General features: G+C 41.5%; 1 protein-coding gene across 3 annotated transcripts in view; it reads right to left on the reverse strand.

Annotated features, from left to right (window-relative positions):
• Positions 1 to 17,023, reverse strand: part of CWH43 (cell wall biogenesis 43 C-terminal homolog) — a 98,488-nt gene extending 81,465 nt beyond the window's left edge. Inside the window, exons 1-6 of one of the 3 annotated variants that reach the window (XM_033214710.1) lie at positions 16,810 to 17,023; positions 14,613 to 14,804; positions 11,405 to 11,525; positions 10,807 to 10,859; positions 8,170 to 8,371; positions 4,245 to 4,333 (exon numbers count right to left, since the gene is read on the reverse strand). In XM_033214710.1, coding sequence (XP_033070601.1) covers positions 4,245 to 4,333; positions 8,170 to 8,371; positions 10,807 to 10,859; positions 11,405 to 11,525; positions 14,613 to 14,804; positions 16,810 to 16,852 — 700 coding nt within the window. In that variant the 5' untranslated portion in view covers positions 16,853 to 17,023. Of the gene's footprint in view, positions 1 to 4,244; positions 4,334 to 8,169; positions 8,372 to 10,806; positions 10,860 to 10,894; positions 11,050 to 11,404; positions 11,526 to 14,612; positions 14,805 to 16,809 lie in introns of all 3 variants that reach the window. The other 2 variants (XM_033214709.1, XM_033214711.1) reach the window with 2 other exon arrangements.
• Between the last annotated feature and the right edge of the window lie 8,254 nt (positions 17,024 to 25,277).

The following is a 25,277-nucleotide window of genomic DNA, read 5'->3' on the forward strand; positions in this document are numbered from 1 at the left end:
AAGGGCTAATATCCAGAATCTACAAAGAACTCAAACAATTTACAAGAAAAAAACAAACAACCCCATCAAAAAGTGGGCAAAGGATATGAACAGACATTTCTCAAAAGAAGACATTCATACAGCCAACAGACACATGAAAAAATGCTCATCATCACTGGCCATCAGAGAGATGCAAATCAAAACCACAATGAGATACCATCTCACACCAGTTAGAACAGCAATCATTAAACAGTCAGGAAACAACAGGTGTTGGAGAGGATGTGGAGAAATAGGAACACTTTTACACTGTTGGTGGGATTGTAAACTAGTTCAACCATTATGGAAAACAGTATGGCAATTCCTCAAGGATCTAGAACTAGATGTACCATATGACCCAGCCATCCCACTACTGGGTATATACCCAAAGGATTATAAATTATTCTACTACAAAGACACGTGCACACGTATGTTTATTGCGGCACTATTCACAATAGCAAAGACTTGGAATCAACCCAAATGTCCATCTGTGACAGACTGGATTAAGAAAATGTGGCACATATACACCATGGAATACTATGCAGCCATAAAAAGGATGAGTTTGCGTCCTTTGTAGGGACATGGATGCAGCTGGAAACCATCATTCTTAGCAAACTATCACAAGAACAGAAAACCAAACACCGCATGTTCTCACTTATAGGTGGGAACTGAACAATGAGATCACGTGGACTCAGGAAGGGGAACATCACACACTGGGGCCTATTATGGGGAGTGGGGAGAGGGGAGGGATTGCATTGGGGAGTTATACATGATATAAATGATGAATTGATGGGTGCTGACAAGTTGATGGGTGCAGCACACCAACATGGCACAAGTATACATATGTAACAAACCTGCACGTTATGCACATGTACCCTAGAACTTGAAGTATAATAAAAATAAATAAAATTAAATTAAAAAAAGAAAAGTAAATCGTAAAAAAAAAAAAAAAGAATAATATTGTTCTCTTTGTCTTACTACAGAGAATTATCTAGAGGGAATGAAAACATCTCTCAAATTTATCTTGACTGTTATCATTTTTATTTCTATTTTTAAATAAGCTCTATATCTTAAAGCTGCCAAAATTGTACTGTTTAAGTAGGTTATAAATTCAAAATTAGAATTCAAATACTACAAAAGGGACTTTCTGTCCCATCACCCATTAGTTCCCCTTAGTGAAGGCAACCAATCCAGTGTAAGCACTTACCTTTGTATCCTTCCAGAGATACTCTACACATACAAAGAAATATATATGTGCATGCATTTCCCTTCCTTTTTGTACACCAATGGTAGCATGCGATATGCACTGTTAGTCACTTTACCTTTTTCACTTAACTGTATTCCTTAACTGCTTTTGTTTGAGCCTTCCCAATAATCTCCCCCAAACCTGTACAACATCAAAGACATCAAGTGGAAGTAATGGTAACTATTTCAATAACAGTTATAATAACTCACATATAAGTTTTCAATAAATCAAGTTTTCCATGTAGTAAAATTATCCGAACACTACAGTACAATGGGGTCCTATCAATGTGTTTACTATATCTAGCCCTTTTTAAAAATAGAACTCTGGCTTTACTAATTTAACTGCTATCAACATTTAAATCACCTGTATCTGTGCTTGTATGAAATTGTTCAGTCACTGCCATAATTAATTTCATGCTGAGTCTCCAGTTGGGATTGTCAACTTAAACTGTACAGTGGGAAAACAGGATTCCTTTGGCCACAGCTTGCTTTATTGTGTGGTTTCCAGAGATGAATCACAGTGAAAAGTGGGCACCACCTCCAGATAATTAAGCTTGCGCTCCAACTTATTGCAAGTGAATAAGTGATCAGAAAGGAAAATGAAGCTGGTGAATTATGGCCCTGCTTTCTTCTACTGCAAACAGCCTTCTAGAAGCCTTAAATCTGCTTCTCTTAGAGTCTTTAAAGCTACTATTTAATACTCCAGAGAGACAGCAAAACTAGATTAGGTTTGACTCTCAAGGATATGACCTTACTTGTCTGGGGAAATAAGTATAACATGATAGGTTCACAGCTTTTCTGTTCTTTAACTGACAGTCTATTTCTCTGTGTCTTAAGGTTAAAATGAAGCTGTTAACTACCTGCCCAATAAGCACTTTGCTTATATTTTATGAGAAAAGGCATGATATAAATGCTGAACAAATGCTCAATGCATTTCTTTTTCCTTTTCCAAGTTATATGCAGATTACGAAGCTTCTGTATATGCTCAATGCAAACTCAGCATTGACAAATTTTCCTGGCTCTTTCCCTGAGGAATCTCACAAATAAACCCTCTGATGAGAAGAAAGATTACTCCTACGTACACACAAACCTCCACAGGCTCCAAATACAATGCCTATCAAAAACTACACAAGCAAGTACAAACAGCTCAACAAGACTGCAATAGTGTAGTCACATAGCTCCAGGAGGAAGAGGACCTGGCTAACCTGATCGATTTAGCCATGTATCTGGATTACACATACATTTCCAGGCAAATGTGATGGCGCTTATGATGTACAGAAATTCACTTGCTATGTTGTCATCCTAAATCTTCTATTACTGATAGAGTCTCTCAAACACAGCATCTAGTGTATCATTCTGAATCACCAGCTTAATTAACATGTATTAACAACATCTCATCTCTCTTCACATAAACCAAATATAGTATTTGCTATATAAACCAAATATAGTATTTGCTATATAATTAAGTGATTTTTTTACTTAGAGTCCGCAAACCTGACTATAATCATTAAATACTGCCTTTTAAGGGAAAGGAGGAGGGCTGGCATAATTCTATTATAGGAAAATAAGTACAATGCTCCCTCCTCTTCACAAAGACTAGGGGAGAGGGAAGAGGGTGGCCCAAAACATGATTGTCTTCACTGATACTTCTGGGGTCTTAAAGGGTGTAACTGGGAAAAGATGGGTCAGGTCTTTGAGTAAGCAGACATGGACCCTAAAACTGGGTGGAAGGCTGGGAGCTCCACTGTTACATGTAAAGGAGAAAGGGAAATGGAGCTTCATCATGGAATTCTAAAGGGCATTTTTGAAACACAGAAAAGCAAGGAATCTTGAAGAGTGAAAGAAGTCTGGCAACTAGCAACATGGCAATGCACGGCCCTCATCTCCTCAGTAAAATCTGCTATTCTTGAGAATTACTTAATGGGTCCACTCTATCCATCAGGTGAGGGATCGCCTAAGAACTCTGACTTGACCACTACCCAATCTATGCACCTATACACTGCTAGTGAGAGTGGAAATTAGTCTAACAATTTTGGAAAACAGTGTGAAAATTCCCCAAAACAGAATCACCATTTGACCTAGCAATCCCATTACTGGGTACGTACCCAAAGGAATATAAATTGTTCTACCATAAAGACACATGCACGCATATGTTCATTGCAGCGCTATTCACAGTAGCAAAGACATGGAATCAACCTAAATGCCCATCAATGGTAAAATGGATAAAGAAAATGTGGTAATATACACCATGGAATACTACGCAGTTATAAAAAAGAATGAGATCATACCCTTTGCAGGAACATGGATGGAGCTGGAGGCCATTATCCTTAGCAAACTAATGGAGGAACAGAAAACCAAATGCTGCATGTTCTCATTAAGTGGGAGCTGAATGATGAGAACACATGGACACAAAGAGGGGAACAACAGACACTGGGGTCTACCAGAGGAGAGTAGAAGGAGAGAGAAGATCAGGAAGAATAACGGGTACTAGGCTTATTACCTGGGTAACAAAATAATCTGTACAACAAGCCCCCATTGCACAAGTTTACTTATATAACAAACCTACATATGTACCCCTGAACTTAAAAATTATCAATCAATCTCACTTGTACCCCATAAATTTATACAAATAAAATTTTTTTAATTAAAAATCAAGAATTTGTATGAATCTGCTACTTAACACATGTGCCTTGTTTATGTATTTTTAAGAGTAGGTAGTATTATGGTAGTGTAGTCCAGGAAAGCAGCACAGCCACAGGAGGAAGGGGAGGCGGAGGTAGAAGGAAGCAGGAACTCAGAGCAAGCAGTCACCAGTGACCTTGGTGACATCTGCGTTATAGTTGCTGCTGCTGGTTGCAACAGCCCATTTGGCCACAGTACATATTTATATGGTTGTATCTACTTTCAGTTGAGTTGTGCATGCTTGTAAACAAACTGGATAACCAAGCTCAGTGATGGTCTATCTGCAGGTAAATTCCACATACCTGTAACCCACCAGATCAAACCAGCACCACGAAACCATGAACAAGCTGGAAGCATTAATCCACTTGCCAAGCACAGCAGTACTGCACCTCTGTGAAAAAGGACATGCTCTAAGACATGTGACGTTAGTAATATTTCATCGTCCCGAATATAAAATAGAAATATACCTCCCACCTCTGGTTACATATAAGAAATAATGTGTGTGGAACAACCGGTGAGATCATGAGAGCCCACTGGGAGCCAATATTATACACATTCAGAACAGAGAAGAAATAAAAACTCCGCCATGAGATCAATGCTATCTGCCAACTTATCATGTAAACGCAGTAACCAAGCTTTCTCAGACTATTAAAGTACAGTCCATGTTGGTCATGTAACATTTTAAATGACTCTGCCAAGAACAAAAAGAAAAGCTCATTGGAATGGTTTCTATTTAGTTTGCTTTTTTTTCTTTCTTTCCTCTACCTCAATACTGCTCTTGCCTAGAGTCTCTGCCTTCCCAAGACCAGTGTCAGTTTGATAAATAACTGATAGCTGTGTGTCTTTTAAAACAACCACAAATGATTTTATTATTTTGCTATTTTGGCAAAAAGTTGCAAAAGGAGGAAAAAAGAAATTTAACTAAACTTTAGAAGGAAACCCAGAAATAATAATAGCTAGAACATAGGACTCATTTAAGTAGCTGTCACATAAATTAGGTTCAAAAACATAGCATACACTATATACTAGGCACTATTTAAAGATTTTCCCCTGTAATTATTATTCATTTAATTCTCATGCACCTGTAAGGTAAATGCTAATATTATCCCCATTTTGCAGAGGAGAATACTGGGGGAAAGAGCATGTAAGTAACCTGCTTGAGGTCAAACACAGTAGCCCACATAGGACTAAGAATCTGAAATGGTCCTCAGGCTCTGAGGTGAGGCTCGTAGCCATATTACTACCTGCTCCTACCTGTGTAAGAATGACCCTGGGGCTACAGAAGACCAGATGTGAGAAGAGGCCATGAAGGACAGTGTGGGTATTTTTCTACTGCCAAATCAACAACAAATATTTTTGAGTGCCCACCATGTGCCAGGCTCTGTTCTAGGTGTTTGGGATGCATCAATGAACAACGATCCCTTTCTCCCATAGAGCTCACATTCCGGTGGGGGAGACTTATAATAAACACCATTAATAAATAATGCAGATAGGGCCAGGCAGAGCGACTCATGATGGTAATACCAGCACTTTGGGAGGCAGAGGTGGGAGGACCGTTTGAGGTCAGGAGTTTGAGACCAGCCTGGACAAAATAGTGAGACCTAATAATAATGAAGATTATCAGAAGGCAGAAAGTGCTACAGAACACTAAGAGTGATGGGGTCACTAGTGTTGGCGTGGGCTAAGGAGAAGCCAGAACATGTGACCAAAACACAGTTTGTCCTCCCAGGGCCACAGATGACACTGCTCCTTTGGTTTCCCAAGGCCTTTCAGCACCTTCGGAGCCTCCCTCTCACCTTTTCCCCATCAAACATACCTATGAACCATTTCCTTAAGTATAATCTGGTGAATTTCAGAAAGCAATTCCTACTATGATGAGGGTGAGCGATGATGGTCTAACGCAACATTTCTCAAGCTGGTTCTGAGAAACACGCCTACTCTGTCAGGTATTAATAGACGTTCTAAAGGAGAATTCCATGTTCAAATAACTTTGGGAAACCTCCAAACGTCTCTAATATGCTGATATGCACTGTGAAGTACAAAGAAAGGAAGATTGAAATGTACTATTTCCTCAACTTATTTGATGTAGAAGCATTTTCTTTTTCTCATTAACATCTCAAGAAACCAGCATCTCACAGGGAAGACACTGTGTCTTCCCAAACCAGCATAGTTTGGGAAATGCTGGTCTTGTGAGTTGCATTTCCATCTTCAATGTCTCACTCTAACATACAGGATTAGGAAATGTCTGAAAAGCAAACCCTCATTTTATATATGTGAGAAAGTTTCCCCCTTAAGTTTAGTTACATTCTTCTTGTGAGAAAGGCAAGGCCAGGGATGTAACATGATTGGCCCAGAGTTGAATGGTGAGTTTCTCCTGGCTACCAGGACTCACCATTTACAATTAAAATTCTTCCTTTACTCTGCCACAAAACATATGCTTGTTCTCACAAGTAACTCTGGAAACTAAGCTTTAACACGTAGGAATAAACTTCTTCCTTCCCCTCTGTCCTTTTGTTCCTTTCTTTCTTCTCTGCCTTCCTCCCAGGAAGATACAGACTCTAAATGAAATAATATTTTCAAACGTCCTTGTTCAGTACTTGACACAGAGTAAGCAATCAATATTCATTCATTTTCCCATTCCCTGCCCTCAAGGGGCTTAGTATCTGGACAGGAAGAAAGACATTTTTTAAAATCTGTAATACAGAATAATAAAGTTTCTAACAGATACATATATATGTGTGTGTGTACACACATATATAACACATATACAAAAATTGATTGATTCAAAGTATTATAGTATGTGGCATAAAGAAGGGATCCCCTGTGATAATAAGAGAAGAATTCACAGAGAAAACGTTTGAGCTGGGTTTTGAAGGGAGTAGGGCTTACCAGGACATCAAGACAGTAAAGCAAGCCCAGGCAGTGGGGGGACTGGAAGAATCTGGCACTTCCAGAGAACCGCAAGTGGGTTCGGCCCAGGTGAAGCAGGAGGATAAGATTAGAACGCATTTGGAAAGGTAAGTAGGGGGACCAGATCCTGCCTCATGTGGGAGAATTGGGGGCAGTATTTTCCCAGTGTATTGTGGGGGAAACTGCTGAGAGCTTATGAGTAAAGGAGTGGTGGAATCAGATTTGCATTTTACAGAGATCATTCTGGAGCCATGTGGAGAAGATTCTGCTAAAGAGAGACAATTAGGAGACAACAGTAATAGCCTGAATGAAAAAATGGTGAGGACTCCACTAAGGCAGATGTGCTTAGGGATAGAGAGGAAGGGTTTAATCTAAAAGAAGTCACAGAACTGAGTTGGAGAAAATGAGGAAGATGGAGAATTCTGGGCGAACTCTTGGTTTCAGGTTTGGATAATGAGGTGGACAGACAAAGTGGACCTGGGCATGGGGGAAGAAGAACATGCGTGGAGGACTGGGAAATACTGAGTTCAGATTTGGACAGGCTGAGGTTGACAAGCCTGTGGGATATGCCCAGATCCCTGCTGGGGAAAGATCCAGTAGGCAGCTGCATGCCTTCAATTGTAAGAATTGAGCACTACAAGAGAGAAAAGATATTGGAGGCAGATCTTTTAAGAGTTGCTCCAATTTTATTGCAAGAAGAGATGGAGCCAGTTACAAGAGAAAGATGTGTCAGGAAGAGTAGAGAGAGGGTTAATAAGGACAAAACACAAGGACCAGCACTTGACTCCAGACTACTAACTCCCTGTGTGTCCCACGGCTGGAACAAGAAAGTACCAGAAGATGCAGGGATATCCTGTGGCTGCCCTCCTTCGCTGAGAATAGAGATCTATGCCCCAGGCAGTCAACCTAGTCTCCTCAGGGGACTGTGGTCTTGTCCTACTAAATGCCCATAACCATAACCAGAGGGTCTGGAGGAAATGGCCAGGGAGTGCTGTTCCTCTCCCGCCACTGAGAATGTTTCTCTGTGCAAGCATTCCTCAGGATGTCTATGCTGAAGCTCTGGAAACCTCTTATTTAGCTGTGAGCAACCATTGGGCCTCCCACATCTACTTTTCAGCAATCCTTCTGCACAGGGGAAAAGACCCTTCCAGTGCCTTTCTCTCCAGAGCACACAATAATTTCATGCCATATTCTGATATCTAGGGAGAGTGGGTATGAAATATCTGGCTAGCACAGACCTAGCTGTCTGACAAAGGAGGCATTGCTTTCTCCAGGTATAACTGCCAATTTTGTGATTGCTTTCAAATCCAAACTCACCCAAATGGGTTAGGATCTGGCCCTGGATGTGGATGCCCACTCACTGCCCATCTGGAAACAAGAGAGACTTCTCCAAAAACCCAGTGGGTGAGGAACACAAGGCTACCAAAGGCAGCCCCTGCCAGCAGCCAGTTGGGTCTAGAGGCCATCCCCGTGGCTGCCTCGCCAGTCTTCTTTTCTTCAGGTTTACTGCAGTCACCATCTAGAATTTAAAAATACATATATGGAAAAAGTTTAGTTATATGGAAATTTGCACTCTATATTTAGCAGACATTAAGGAAGAAATGGTATTTGGCTTCAAGAAGCTTACTTCAGAAGAGGAGATGAGACATGCAACTAAACTACGAAGCTAAACATGCTGACAGCTATTTAGTGGGAGAGATAATTCCATGCAGGCCAGATAAGGAATGGTTTAAGGGAGAAAAGGCATTTTGGAATTCAACAGGTGAAAATGCAGAAAATTATTTGCTTCATGTGAAGTTAAGGCATTGCAGAAAAAGTGTCCAAGAACAAATGTACAAATTGAGTGGAACATTTCCAGTACACAGGCTGCTTCCTCCCAAAGAACAGGGCTGTCATCTAACCCTCTGTGGATGCAGTGCATTGATTGAGCAGTCACTGTGCACCAACCCCTCTTCCGAGCCCTGTATATTGACTTTATATTAACTCATTTAACTTTCACAACAACTTTATGAGGTAGGCTCTACTATTAATCCTATTTTACAGATTAGAAAACAGGGCAGGATGCAGTGGCTCGTGCCTGTAATCCCTGTACTTTGGGAGGCCGAGACGGGTGGATCACCTGAGGTCAGGAGTTTGAAACCAGCCTGGTCAACATGGTGAAACCTGTCTGTACTAAAAATACAAAAAAAAAAAAAAAAAAAAAAAAAATTAGCCAGGCACGGTAGCAGACACCTGTAATCCCAGCTACTCGGGAGGCAGAGTCAGGAAAATCACTGGAACCTGGGAGGTGGGGGTTGCAGTAAGCCGAGATTGCAACACTGCACTCCAGCCCAGGCAACAAGAGTGAAACTCAGTCTCAAAAACAAGAAAACAGACCCAGAGAGATCAGGTAGCCTTTCCAAGTTCACACAGCTAATAAAGAGAACCTAGGAACCTGGGATTGGAGCTTAGGCATTGTAGCTCCTTGGTACTATTTAGCCAAGAGGTCCAATTCATCACAGTAATGACTTTACACACAAAACTGTAACAACTGGAGAAGATGCCAGCAGGAGGACTCCTTCATAGAAATAGAGAGAGCGTATTGGGCAGACACTTTGTGACCCCCATCTGCCCTCTACAGGATGGAAGGAAGGTCTTAGGGTCTGACTGTATGACTGGCAGTCTAATTTCCCAAGAAAGCTTCTCTGACATTAACAGGATCAGAGGGAGGAGGGGCAGAGCTGAGAGCAGTGGGGATGGGATGGAGTGGGAGAGGGCGGTAGTGACAGAAGGGAGGCCAGGGGTATGGGGGCTCAGCAGAGAGTTTTGAGGAAAAAGAGCCATCTAAACTGAATTTGCTGAGTGAAATGCAGTGTATGACAGTGGGTGACCCCACCCCCACACAGGACCCAACAAATCTTCAAAGGAAACTACAAAAAATACTTGGTATGCTCAGATAGGCTGAGAAGGTGCATGATGAACAGTCAGTTTTATAAAGAAAGGCACAGAGCAGAAATGGAGGGAGGGACTGCCAGCCAGGAACTGGGTCACATACATTTAAAACAGAGGCCAGATAGAAGAAAAGTCAGGAAATGTGAACAGTACCCTGAAGTTCAGATCTTTATCAAGCTGTACCTGTGAAATGGGCTGCCCGAGTCTCCGCCTCTAGATATGAATGTAAAACATATGTTAGGGGACCAGACTGAGTTCTAAGTCTTCTGCTATTAATATCATGTGGCCAATTTACTGACATAATTTCCCTCTATTCTCATTTCATGCCAAACTAGGGGGCACAGGGGAAATTATACAAGCACTTTGTTTGTGGTGAGCCGATACCCTCTAAACTTCCATTAATCTGTGATATTTCACCTTGTAGTTACAGAATAGTGACTCACTGAGAGTTACACAAAAAGCTAGGAGCAAGTTAACTAGAATCCACTAATACTTCTCCCTTCTTTTTAGAAGAGTCTCGGGTTGGTTTATAAAACAAACTCCAAGCTGGGCATGTTTCTGTGTCAGAGAAAGCTGGCCCCTGGGAGATACAGGTGATTGGAAAGTTGGTATGCATATGCAAGGTTTCCTTTCTTTTCAAGTCTTAGATTTGGAGCTTCAGAACTCTGGAAGAAAAAAACACAGGAAGTTCCAGGGACAGCTATAGGTCACAGAAACTTTCCTTAGTGTTACAGATGTGCTGGGGTCAGTGTGGAGGTGGAGGATGGAGAATCCCATCCTAGAGAGCCCTGACCAGGGGGAAGCAGGAGGAAGACAGAGCCGAATGAGAGCTGGGGTATAAGGCCTGGTTCCCGTCTCCCACTGCCACGGTGCTACACACCAGTGATGGTATTTTATTTTCACCCTCTGTCTGTACAGGCAAGGAAAATATGCCTCCTGCTTAGCAAATAGCCCACTGGTTGCACCAATTATTATTTCAGAGGAAGAAAAAGCTGAAATATAGATATAATGCAGAAAGATTACTTTTATAGATTTTCTTTCCAAGATGTGGAACATTCACATAGGAAATGTAAGCTCTGCAAAAGAGAAAATTCCAAAGTTACTATATTACCTGTGCCAATACGATCGAGTGTGGCTATGGCACTTAATGTCAGTATCACTTTGTTGGACATCTGATAACTCCAGATTGGGTTTAGTGAAGTGTACCATATGCGTAGAACAACAAGAACAATCTGTCCTAAAATGAATCCCCAAATTCTGAGGTACCTGTAAGTGCAAAAGTATTCTTAAACACTTTTTATGTGGACTCAATGTACTATGTCCATCATGAATTCACAGTTTCATAGAATAAGTAGCTGAAATAGTCTTGTTGGTAATCTGCAATAATGAACGTGACTTAGCCTCTATATAGCAACTTAAGCAACTTGCTATAATTCTTTAATTTTCAAAACCTTATTGAGATTGATGGCAAGTGTTCATGTCCTTGTTTTGGGAAAAGGAAAAAAAGGAGACTTCAACAAGGCCATATGGAAGGTGAAAACTATAACCTGGAACTCCTGGCCCCAGGTTTCCCTTTAGTAACTGACTATACTTGTTTGTCTATAAGTACATGAAACCATACCTTTGCAAACGACTTCCTGACCACCAAGTCACAGCTTGCACTATCAGTGAGGAAGACACCCCAAGTGCAAGAATCATCAGTCGAAGTTTGGCATTTGGAGCCTGGAATGAGGCTATGCTGCCTACAAACAAAATAGGGAGAGCTAAGCAGTTCTGGCAAGCATGGATTGGAACTCCATAATCTGCATTTGATGAATGTTATCTGATACCATCTTTATACTCAAGAAGACATAGTTGATGTATAATTTTAAATATGTATTTAAATTTTTAATTGAAATACAATTCACATATCATAAAAGTCACCATGTTAAAATATACAATTCAATGATTTTTAGTATACTCATAAAGTTGTGCAACAATCACCACTATCAAATTCCAGAAAAATTTCATCACCCCAAGAAGAAGCCACATCCCCATTAGCAGGTCACTTCTCATTCCCTTCTCTCCACATCCCCTAGCCTCTGGCAACCACTAATCTATTTTCTGTCTCTACGAATTTTTCCTGTTCTGGACATTTCATATTAAAGTGTACAATATGTGGCCTTTTGTGACTGCCTTCTTTCTCTTACCATAATGTTTTCAGGGTGCATCCAGGTTGTAGCATGTATCAGTGTTTCATTACTTCTCATAGCTACATAATATTCCATTGCATGTATATACTACATTTTGTTTATCCATGTATCAGTTGATGCAGTTGATGGGCATTTAGGTTGTTTCCATTTTGTGGCTCTCATGAATAATGCTGCTATGAAGATTTGTCTATAAGTTTATGTGTGAACAGATGCTTCTGTTTTTCTTGGGTATATACCAAGGAATAGAGTTGTTAGATGATATGATAACTGTTTCTGTTATACTTTGCCAAAGCAGCTGTGCCATTTTACATTTCTTACATTTCTACCAGTAATGTGTGAAGGTTCCCATTTCTCCACATCCTTGCCAACACTTATTATTGTCTGTCTTTTTTGATTATAGCCATCCTGGTGGGTCAAAAATAATCTAAATTGATAGGAGTATGAACTGATTTAATTAACCTAGAGTATCTGAGGTGCCAGAAGTGAGATGGCATGTAACGCTCAGACCCTCTCTGTATTTATATAAAAATATCTCAGGACTCTAAAAACAAAGCTGTTTCATGTCCTTAAGAAGCATTTGGGCCAGGCGCGGTGGCTCAAGCCTGTAATCCCAGCACTTTGGGAGGCCGAGACGGGCGGATCACGAGGTCAGGAGATCGAGACCATCCTGGCTAATACGGTGAAACCCCGTCTCTACTAAAAATACAAAAACTAGCTGGGCGAGGTGGCGGGCGCCTGTAGTCCCAGCTACTTGGGAGGCTGAGGCAGGAGAATGGCGTAAACCCGGGAGGCGGAGCTTGCAGTGAGCTGAGATCTGGCCACTGCACTCCAGTCCGGGCGACAGAGCGAGACTCCGCCTCAAAAAAAAAAAAAAAAAAAGAAGCATTTGAAGGGAGTTTTAAAGCAAGTCATGGCTTACTTCAGCCTCTGTTTAGCAAAAACAAAGCTCAATGGTCACCTGGAGCAGCATTTAGCAGAGATTGGCCACTTCCTCCTCAACTCTGAGTAATGTTCCCTACCTATTTCATATTTCCAAATATAATTCTACTTCTGCTCAAGGTGATAGGTTTTCATGGAGGAAGAAAGTGAAAATGGAACAGGAAGCATAGAAATAAAATAGAATATCTACCCCAAACTTATTTTATATCACATCCCTTACAATCACCAGAAGTTACTGGGCCAAAAATGGATTAAAGTAATGGAAACTGTCCCAGTTTCCACTCAGTCTGTGGATGTATAGGTAAGGTCCACATAGGCAGCACCAAAGGTGACAAGAAAGTATCACCTATGAGATCACTCCCATAAAATCAACCTGAAGTGTGATAAGAAAATGAATCTTGCAAGACTCAGAGCTATGGTGGGTCATGGAAGGATACTGTAAGCCAATGCCAGTTGAAATCAATTACTATATACTCAGTTCAGGATAGGAAACTTAATTTGTTATTTCTGGAGCTGAAAAGTTCAAGACCATTTGACACGTCTTTCAATTCCTATGGACACCAACTTTGTAAAGGGCACACTTTTCAGGAGTTTTTACCACTATCCTTCTGAGTCTGAGTTGTTTTAAAAACAAGAGCTCTAGGCCATGAGCAGTGGCTCACACCTATAATCTCAGCACTGTGGGAGGCCAGGGAGAATGGCTTGAGCTCAGGAGATCGAGACCAGCTGAGCAACATAGCGAGACTTCATCTTTACTGACACAAAACAAAACAAGAGCTCTATACCTTTGTGGGGATCCACAGAAGTCAATGCACTGACTGTGTTGTGCCTTCAGAAAAGCGATGGCAGTGTCGTAGTGAAATGTCACTATGCAACACATGACTGTGAGTATATCTGCAGGATATATTTCTAGAAGTAGAATTTCTGGTGAAATGTGCTTATTTGTAATTTTGATAATACTACTAAATTATTCTCCATAGAGGTTGTGCCAATGGACACGCACCAGCAATGTATGAGTGCCTGTTTCCCCACCCTGACTGCACAGTGCAGTCAGACTATTCTTTGCTGATCTACTTGTCAAACTATAGATAAGCATATCTGTATGTATATAATTTATGATCTATACATTTGATTCCATTTTTAATCAAATCATTGTATTTCCTTTCCAGTGAATTGATCAGATCCTGTGCCCCCTTTTCTATTGAGTTGCTGGTCTCTTTTTATTATTGGTTTGTGGGAACTCTATATATTACAGAAATTAGCCCTTTGGAAGAGTTGCAAGTATTTTTCCTAGTTTCTTGTTTGACTGCTTACTGTGGTGTTTGTCATCATAATCTTCACATTTCTTGTGAATTATTATTTAACAAACTTTTTTAAATGGCTCCTGAATGTTATGTCACAGATGGAAAGAAAAACACAATATATTCAAGAGTTGATCAGTTCTTTAAGGTATCTTTCCCCTACTCATTTCAATAATTTTTAGGTCCTTCTAATCTGGCAAAAACATTGTAAATGTAAAACACATTGACTTTCAGTCTAGTCTTCCAATTACTAAAGCTCTTCTAAGGTAGTGGTAAGGGAAAGAGAAATATTTGGTTTTTTAAATTCAAACATTTAGCTTTCAAAGAACAGTCTACATAATCTCACTTGATTTTTAACTAAAACAAAAAATCTTAAAGAAACTCTTTTAAATCTTACCAACAGTGATTATCCTCAGCAGGGTTAGCATCCACTTCTTGTTAACCAATTTCCAGAAAGGAGTAATTGTTAGGAATATTGGAGAAAGGAACGCTATACTAAAACCTTCAAGCCCAGTGAGTTCTAGTGTTTGCAAAGGAAAGTAATAGATCATCGGTCCCAGGTCATGGTAGAGAGACCAAGAAATATATCCTACAAAAAAAAAAAAAAAAGTGAAAGAGAGAAAGTGTAACTTCGGCATCGTTTCTAACAATAGCCCTATCCCTCCACTCCAGCCACTCAGGCTGGCCATTCTTCTTTATGACTCTGGCCTGAACTGGGTTCCAGTTGTTTCCACTGACAGGAAACAAAACAAGAGCACTACACCTGTGTAGGGATTCGCAGAACTCGCTGCACTGACTGTGTTGTGCCTTAAGAGACCGACGGACAGAAAAGTGATGGCAATTTCCTAGTGAAATGTCACTATGTAATGCATGACTCTGAGTATATCCGTACGATATATTCCCAGAAGTGAAATTTCTGGTGAAACGTACGTATTCCCCCCCTCCTCACATCAGGCCCTGGTAGAGGATGGCTTCCTGCTGCCATGAGTCTCTCAGCATCCCTTGCTTGTTCCTTTTCCTTGCCTATATGGCTGTAGACAATCTCTTTATTAAGTCCTATTCATTTGGACCATCTGAGTTGAATTTGGCTTCCCGTCAGGACCCTGACTGACAAAATATTCTTACCTACATTGTCCCCTGTATAATGAAAAATATTGTGAGAGTCCAAAAGGGCAGCAAGCAGCAGGACTCCCTCCTGCAACCCCAGACTACACCCAAAGCACTTGAGTGAGGCAGCAATCATTCCCTTGAGTAGACCATTTTCAGTCCAATCCTTAGGAGGCAGTGCAGGGTAGTGGAATACCCAGATCTGAAGTAAGTTGCACTTCTGCCAACAACCGCTGTATAATCTTGAGCAATGATGATAATTAATGCTATGGGCACTTGCCACGCACTAGGATTGGTGCTAAGTATTAAACACGGAGCATCTGTCTCATTCCTTATACAGCCCCCTATGCTATGAGATGGCTAGTATTTCCACTCGCCTCTTATAAATGCAAAAACTAACTAAGCAAGAACAAAACAACAAGCAAAACCCTGAGACTCAGAAAGATAAATGAGTACCTAAGGTTACACAAGTAGCAAATGTCAGAGTTGCCATAACTCTGAGCAGCCTGGGTCCAAAGGTAGCCCCTCTAACTACTAGGTGTGGGAACTTTCTACCAACTGACTTTCCAACTCCGCTTCTTAGTCTGCAAAACTTTCAACCCCTACAGAGTTGTTGGGAGGATTAACTGAGATCAAGTGCACTGAGTACTAGCACCTGAGGTACTTACTGAATGCTAGGCACTATAAATCTCCCAACTTATAGATACAGGCTGAGCCAGAAAAAAATAATAATAATCTGAAGCCCTCCTGAGAATTACTAGCTCCCAGAAAATCAAGTTCTCAGGAAGGCGCCCCACCCAGACCAGAGGGATCTTTGTTTTGTAACGAATCTGGGATTCCAGCAATATCCCAAATGTTTGTCTGGGAACTTTGATTTTATTACTCACACAGCTCCGACAGAATTACACCAATAAAATTGTCCTTGGGATTTTGTAAAGCTGGTGAGAGAGCACATGAGACTCGAGTCCGATGTTTTTCGCCAAATGCCCAAGTGTGCAGCCGACACCGGGGCCACTTGTCCTGGGCCCAGCCCATGGCAGCAGCTGCCGCCGGGTGTTCACCTACAGCTCCTGGGGAAAACGGGTGCCCCTTTCCTTCTGAATTTTAAAGTTCAGCACTGAATTGTATTAAGTTAAACTTAAAGGCCACGAGTGGGGGTCTTTGGGGACGATACCGGCCTCGCCGGGTCAAGGCCGACAGGAGGGGAATTAGCGCTCCTTGGGCACAGTCCCAGAGCTGCTGGGAACTCGGGCGACGGCGTCTTCTGCGGGCGCCTCGCAGACTCTGTTTGAGGACTTCCATCTAGGTCTTTTCCTTTATTCCCTTTAGTAGGAAAAGTTCCCAGGGGACGATAAGCATCTCCACTCTGGGCACGGAGCGCCCTTTTCCTCCTACCCGAACTCAGCCAACCTGGCCTAGCACCGCGGCTCTGGACAGGGCCCGGAGAGCTGGCACCAGCAAACGTGCGGCGAGGCGCTTCGGCTTACCCAGCAGCGACTCCAAGAGGATTTCTCTCCACAGCGAGGGCATCGCCGCGGCTCTGGGCAGCGCTTTCCGGGAAAGCCGTGCGGGCCGGGCCTGCTGCCCTAGTCCTGCGCCCCCAGGTCCCCGCAGCCGCGTCCTCCCGTACCTGCGTCCGCGCACCTTGTCCCCGCGTCCCCTTGCCAAGCGAGCCCCAACAAGCTGTCCCACTTGCTGAACCAAGGCGAGGTGGGGCCGGTCCGCCCGCCCCTTCCCGACCACACCTAGCCTCACCTGCCCGAGCCTGGCCTGGCCTGGCGCCACCTGTGCGCGTTGCGCCACCTCGGGAGCCTCTGGTCCCCGCCTTCGCCCACTCGGCGCGAGTCCCAGCGGCACCCTTGGCCGGCGCAGGGGACTTGCGTCTCGACTCTGACTCTGCTATCTGGCCAGAACCCGGGGCAGCCCCGGGGATGTAGCGCTGCCAGAACCCAGGAGGGAGCGAACAAGTGCAACTCCGGACCAGCAGTACCCTCGTTTAGACGAGGCCCAAAGGGGTGCGCCGCGAGAAGAAAGTAGACAGGAAGGACCGCTGGAGACCCAGATGGGGACCCTCGAGGAGCAGGTCCTGTACACCGGCTCCGGCGCTCTGGAAGCCTTAGGTGACCACGGGGCGCGAACCCGACCGTGGACATCTTCAGGCCAGGGCGACGTGTTGGAAGCGTGCCGGCAGGGCATGGGCCACTCTTTCTCAACTTTGAGAGTAAAAATGCAATTTGTTAATTGCCTCCTAGCAAAGGGGCCCAAAATTCTAGCGGCTGCAAGATTTTCTCGGAGGAGAGAAAGTAACTGATGCGAGTGGAAACCCAGCCCTCCCCCAGTTTATGAGTAATGATATTTGAGAGTGCTTATCCCTAAAGAGAAGGTGGGAGACTTTCTGATTAATGTGGCGAATGAACTAGGCCAGCTATTTCTCCCTCAAATGTATCACACCCAGGAGGTCTTGAACTTGTTTAAGAACCCCTGAAAGCAAGTTATTTTAATGTACTTTAATTTCTTAAGAAGAGCTTATTGTTTATCAGTTCCAGAAAGTTTGCTCTGAAATTAAGCAATAATGGCATGCCCAAAAAGTATTAGAATCACATTAGCAGCAATCATTGCTATTAAATAGGAGTATTGAGCAAAGAGGTTTTGTTTTGTTTGAGAAGGAGTCTTGCTCTGTCGCCCAGGCTGGAGTGCAGTAACATAATCTCGGTTCATTGCAACCTCCGCCTCCTGAGTTCAAGCCATTCTCCCGCCTGAGCCTCCTGAGCAGCTGGGACTACAGGCACGCGCCACCACGCCCAGCTAATTTTTGTGTTTTTAGTAGAGATGGAATTTCACCTTATTGGTCAGGCTGGTCTCGAACTCCTGACCTCGTGATCCACCCACCTTGGCCGCCCAAAGTGCTGGGATTACCAGAGTGAGCCACCGTGCCCGGCCAAGTAAAGAGTTCTTAATCAGTTAATTACTAGCTAGTACTCTCAATCTCAAGGATAGATATATAGATTAATGGAACAGAAGTGAGAGACTGGAGATAAACCCCCTTTTAGGGTCAAATGAGTTTCACAAACTTGCCAAGACAATTCCATGGGGAAGAGTCTTTTCAAAAAATGATTCTATGACTACTATCTGTATGCAAAAGAATAAAGTTGGATCCATATTTCACACCATACACAAAAATGAACTCGAAATGGATCAAAGACCTAAATGTAAGAGATAAAACTGTAACACTCTTGGAAGAAAACATCAAAGTGAATCTTTGTGATCTTGAATTAGGCAATGGATTCCAATTATATATAAAACGCCAAAGCACAAGCGACAAAAGAAATAATAGATAACTTGGATGTCATTAAAATTAAAAGCTTTTTGCTTCAAAAGACTCCATCAAGAAAGTGAAAAAACAATGTACACAATGGGAGATTATTTTTATTATTAATATACCTTAATATCTGGGATACATGTGCAGAACGTTCAGGTTTGTTATGTAGGTATACATGTGCCATGGTGGTTTGCTGCACCCATCAACCTGTCATCTACATTAGGTATTCCTTTTAATGCTATCCCTCCCCTAACCCCCAACCCCCACCACGACAGGCCCAGGTGTGTGATGTTCCCCTCCCTGTGGCCATGTGTTCTCATTGTTCAACACCCACTTATGAGTGAGAACATAGGGGGTTTGGTTTTCTGTTCTTGTGTTAGTTTGCTGAGAATGATGGTTTCCAGCTTCATTTATGTCCCTGCAAAGGACATGAACTCATTCTTTTTCATGGCTGCATAGTATTCTATGGTGTACATGTGCCACATTTTCTTTATCCAGTCTATCACTGATGGGTATTTGTGTTGTTCCAAGTCTTTGCTATTGTTAATAGTGCTGCAATAAACATACGTGCACATGTGTTTTATAGTAGAATGATTTATAATCCTTTGAGTATACACCCAGTGATGAGATTGCTGGGTCAAATGATATTTCTGGTTCTAGATCCTTGTGAAACTGAACCACTGTCTTCCACAATGGTTGAACTAATTTACACTCCCATCAACAGTGTAAAAGTGTTCCTATTTCTCCACATTCTCTCCAGCATCTGTTGTTTCCTGACTTTTTAGTGATCACCATTTTAACTGGTGTGAGATGGTATCTCATTGTGGTTTTTATTTGAATTAGGAGATAATATTTTTAAATCACATCTGTCCCACCACATTTATTTTGATCTCTATTTGAAGTAGGGCTTTCTTGGCATTCTCCCTTGATCTGTTGAAAATGTCTCCCAGTGTTCAGAAGTCCCTGGATAATTTTTTAATGTAATTTTAGAAATGTTATAATTTATGGTGGCATTAATTGCTTTTTTAATGAGAAAACAAAGAGGAAGAATCAGATCATCTCTTCCCACCCTTCCATTGTATCTCTGACTTCTTGGGATCCTACACATATCTGAAGGTCTCTTAGAAAACATTTTAGCTATTAAGTACCACTTTCCTCAGTATACAATTTTACAATTTTACACATTTGCCAAACATCTCAAGTCACACTTGAATGTAGTCTCAAATGCATCATTCTTCTGTTATCAGGTTGGAAAATTTGTAGCACATGGGAGGCCCCACAGTACTGTCTCACCCCGCACCTTGCAGATATCCACAGCCACAGCTCTCTTCCCTGCTTCCCTCACAGATGACCTCAAAATCCTTCTCGGAAATAATCCTTCTTGGAATAATAATAATCCTTCTGGATAAACAAAATGTTGTATGCCCATTCAATGGAGTATTATTCAGCCATAAAAAGGAGCAAAGTACTGATATATGCTATAACATATAGAATATATGTTATATGTTATCTTGAATACATTATGCTAAGTGAAAGAAGCCAAACACCAAAGTTTGCATGTTGTGTCACTCTATCTATGTGAAATGTCTAGAATAGGTAAATCCATAGAGGCAGAAAGAGCATTGGCAGTCACCAGGGGATCAGGGGAGGGCGGAATGAAAAGTGATTGCTTAAGGGGTTTCTTTTTGGGAGTGATGAGATGTGCTGGAATTAGATTGTGGTGATAGATGCATCATTCTGGGAATATGCCAAAGCCATTCTATCGTACACTTTAAAAGAGTGGCCCGGGAGTGGTGGCTCACGCCTGTAATCCCAGCATTTGGGGAGGTCGAGGCGGGTGGATCATTTGAGGTCAGGAGTTCCAGGCCAGCCTGACCAACATAGTAAAACCCCTTCTCTACTAAAATACAAAAAAAAATTAGTCCGGCCTGGTGGCGGGCGCCTGTAATCTCAGCTACTTGGAAGGCTGAGGCGGAAGAATCTCTTGAACCCAGGAGGTGGAGGCTGCAGTGATCCAAGATCGTGCCACTGCACTCTAGTCTTATGGACAGAGCTAGACTCCCTCTCAAAAATAAATAAATAAACAAAAATAAAAATAAAAGGGTGAGTTTCATGGGACGTCAATTTTTAAAGGAAGAAACAATTGTTCATAGCAGCATTATTAATAATAGCTAGGTTTTCTTCTAGGGTTTTTATGGTATTAGGTCTAACATTTAAGTCTCTAATCCATTTTGAATTAATCTTCGTATAAGGAGTAAGGAAAGGATCCAGTTTCAGCTTTCTACTTATGGCTAGCCAATTTTCCCAGCACCATTTATTAAATAGGGAATCCTTTCCCCATTGCTTGTTTCTCTCAGGTTTGTCAAAGATCAGATGGCTGTAGATGTGTGGTATTATTTCTGAGGACTCTGTTCTGTTCCATTGGTCTATATCTCTGTTTTGGTACCAGTACCATGCTGTTTTGGTTACTGTAGCCTTGTAGTATAGTTTGAAGTCAGGTAGCCTGACGCTTCCAGCTTTGTCCTTTTGACTTAGGATTGTCTTGGCAATGCGAGCTCTTTTTTGGTTCCATATGAACTTTAAGGCAGTTTTTTCCAATTCTGTGAAGAAATTCATTGGTAACTTGATGGGGATGGCATTGAATCTATAAATAACCTTGGGCAGTATGGCCATTTTCACGATATTGATTCTTCCTATCCATGAGCAAGGTATGTTCTTCCATTTGTGAGTGTCCTCTTTTATTTCACTGAGCAGTGGTTTGTAGTTCTCCTTGAAGAGGTCCTTTACATCCCTTGTAAGTTGGATTCCTAGGTATTTTATTCTCTTTGAAGCAATTGTGAATGGAAGTTCATTCATGATTTGGCTCTCTGTTTGTCTGTTACTGGTGTATAAGAATGCTTGTGATTTTTGCACATTAATTTTGTATCCTGAGACTTTGCTGAAATTGCTTATCAGCTTAAGGAGATTTTGGGCTGAGACAATGGGGTTTTCTAAATATATAATCATGTCATCTGTAAACAGGGACAATTTGACTTCTTCTTTTCCTAACTGGATACCCTTGATTTCTTTCTCTTGCCTGATTGCCCTAGCCAGAACTTCCAATACTATGTTGAATAGGAGTGGTGAGAGAGGGCATCCCTGTCTCATGCCAGTTTTCAAAGGGAATTTTTCCAGTTTTTGCCCATTCAGTATGATATTGGCTGTGGGTTTGTCATAAATAGCTCTTATTATTTTGAGGTACGTTCCATCTATACCGAATTGATTGAGCGTTTTTAGCATGAAGGGCTGTTGAATTTTGTCAAAAGCCTTTTCTGCATCTATTGAGATAATCATGTGGTTCTTGTCTTTGGTTCTGTTTATATGCTGGATTACGTTTATTGATTTGCGAATGTTGAACCAGCCTTGCATCCCAGGGATGAAGCCCACTTGATCATGGTGGATAAGCTTTTTGATTACTAATAGCTAAAAAAATGGAAGCAACCTGAATGTGCATCAACTGATTGATGAATAAACAAAATGTGGAGTATCCATGGAATCGAATATGATTCAGCAATGAGAGGGCTGAGGTACTGATATATATGCCAACATGGATGAACCTTGAAAACATTGTGCTAAGTGAAAGAAACTACCTATTGTATGACTCTGTTTATATGAAATGTTTGGAACAGACGAATTGATAGTGATGGAGGGTAGATTAGTGGTTGCTTAGGGCTGTGGGGACATGTGGGATAGGAAAGGCGACTAATGAGTACAGAGTTTCTTTTAGAGGGAGATGAAAATGTTCTAAAATTAGATCACGACAATGGTCGCACAATGGTTGCACAACTCTATGAATACATGAAAAACTTTGTGTTGTATATGTTAAATACTGTTTGAATTATATCTCAATAAGGCTATTTTTTAAATGCAATTCTTTCTAGTTAAATAGTTTTCAAATGCTTTGGTTGGGATTTCAGTCATTTTCGTGTCAAGTGTTCCCCAACATGTGAAGGACTTCAGTGACTACAGACATCAGACACTGCATTTTCCTTCTCTGATGCCCTTATGTTTATTTTCCATGCACCTATAGAAAGCATCTAGCTCAGTGCTGTGTGTGCCTAGCAGGTGCCTTGTAAAGTGTGTTCCTTTACAAAGCTAAGTGCTAGGAAAAACTTTACTTCTACTAAGGATGCGATATGCCTTCTTCTCCACTCAGAGCTCAATTTTTGGTTTTAGTGTTTTTAGTTTTATTTTTTGCCTCATTAACCTTTTGATCACAGTTAACCACAAGGAAGTCTGGAAAATGCAGTCTAGCTGTGGTCCCAGAGAGAGAAAGAAATCAAGTTTTAGTGAGCAGCTATCTGTCTCTGCTACAAAAACTGCTTTATATATAGGATTGTTTTAAATTTTATTTATTTATTTATTTAGAGATGGATATTTGCTCTTGTTGCCCAGACTGGAGTGCAGTGGCTCCCTCCACCTCCTGGATTCAAGTGATTCTCCTGCCTCAGCCTCCGGAGTAGGTGGGATTACAGGCATCTGCCACCACACCCAGCTAGTGTTTGTATTTTTACTAGAGGTGAGGTTTCACCATGGAGTGGCTGGTCTTGAACTCCTGACCTCAGGTTGCCTCAGCCTCCCAAAGTGCTGGGATTATAGGCATGAGCCACTGTGCCCAGCACATATATATATATATATATATATATGCCACCACACCAGAGAAAGTTTTAAGGCACTCAGCACAGCACCTTTGGTATTCATAGTATTCAGGAAATAGTACTTGTATTATTACAAGTATGCCCCCACCCCTAATGTTTCGCCTTGTGCCAAGCACATGGTAGGTCTTCAGAACACAATTGGTAATTATAACAACAGCATCTCCATCCTGCACTCACTTTAATTGCCTTCTCTAGCTTTCTACAACTCATTCTGGCTTTTTTCCAACTGCAGAGACAAGAATGGCACTGAGTATGCCAGGAAAAATTTAGTCAAAAGACCCCCCACCCTTCTACAAAGGAATCAAGATGCTTCCGCTGTGTTTGCAATCGTTGTTCAGATTTGACAGTTTGTCCCTCAGTGGCACATTATGGGAAAGTTTCTCATGATTTCTAGCACTTTCCTATGTAATTTTTAAGTATAGTTTGAATTATTGTTCCTATAACAGGTTACTTATGAAGTTGCTTTATAATTTCATTCCTAAATATCATAAGTCAAATAGGATACTCATAAAGTCGAATAGAATGTTCATATAAACTTCTTGCTCTCCATAAGTTTCGCTGCTGTTTAACTACTAATATTATATATTAGTAGGCTGGAGTGCAGTGGCGTGATCTTGGCTCACTGAAACCTCTGCCTCCTGGGTTCAAATAATTCTTGTTCCTCAGCCTCCCAAGTAGCTGGGATTACAGGCATGTGCCACCATGCCCAGCTAATTTTTGTATTTTTAGTAGAGATGGGGTTTCATCATGTTGGCCAGGCTGATCTCAAATTCTTTACCTCAAGTGATCTGCCTCCCTTGGCCTCCTAAAGTGCTGGGATTACAGGTGTAAGCCAGCATGCCCAGTCTGATATTACATAATTATTACCTAGAACATACAGGATATGAGTTATCATATGACTGATGACATAACAGCATCATTCAGTTTGACTTGTCTTGTGAGTATATCGATTATATGTAAGTTTACTGTTGCCATGTCAATTTTCATATTTAGAGTCTGCCTGGTTTTAATTTAATTTTGAAGGCCACTGTCTTGTCATTGTTGTTGGAATCTCTTCTTGGACCTCAAGTTACCATTCGCATACTTTTTTTTCCTTTTTTTTAAGATGGAGTCTCACTCTGTCGCCAGGCTGGAATGCAGTGGCACTTCAGCTCCACTGAAGCTAAGTTCAGTTACAAAGGTCTATTTCTCCCTTGTATCCCTGCAACTGCACTCCATCATGATCCAGAACTCGGGCTGAAGGGGCAGGCTCCACTTGCAGGTCTCATAGAAGACCACATCTCTTTCTCTCACACTCAGCAAATACAGTGGCCAAGACAACCTCATTGGGGCAGCATCTATGCAAAAGAGGCAGGAAGTGTTTTGAACAATTAAGGCAATCTATTGCTGCCCTCTTTTTTAATAAGAATGTATAGCTCTGTTCTTTTCATGTTAGTTTGTAATTGATTAGTAGTTATTTAATGATCATCTTTGTTTTGGAGGTTTTTTGAGTTAAAAAACTGTATCTCATGTTCTACTGAAGAACATATTACAAAGCACACAGATTTCCATTTATAAATATCTGATCAGATATATAGGAGGCTATAACAGAAATTATTCATTGTGAGTATATCTAGTTCATTACTTTTGCTAGGTTCTTTTCTTTTTCTTTTCTCTTTCTTTTTTTTTTTTTAGACAGTCTCCCTCTGTTACCCAGGCTGGAGTACAGTGGTGTGATCTCAGCTCAATTCAACCTTGACCTCCAGGGCTCAAGCAATAATGATCATCTTTTGTTACCTGCTTTTTTTTTTTTTTTTTGTCTAATACATTAAGAATATTTTCTCATGTCAATAAATATTCTTCTGCAATGTGACTTTTTTTAGAGACAGGGTCTCACTCTGTTGCCTTGACTGGAGTACAGTAGCATGATCATAGCTCACTGCAGCCTCGAACTCCTAGA

This window comes from Trachypithecus francoisi, unplaced genomic scaffold (genome assembly GCF_009764315.1).
Source record: "Trachypithecus francoisi isolate TF-2019V2 unplaced genomic scaffold, Tfra_2.0 Lachesis_group1, whole genome shotgun sequence".
Lineage (NCBI taxonomy): Eukaryota > Metazoa > Chordata > Mammalia > Primates > Cercopithecidae > Trachypithecus > Trachypithecus francoisi.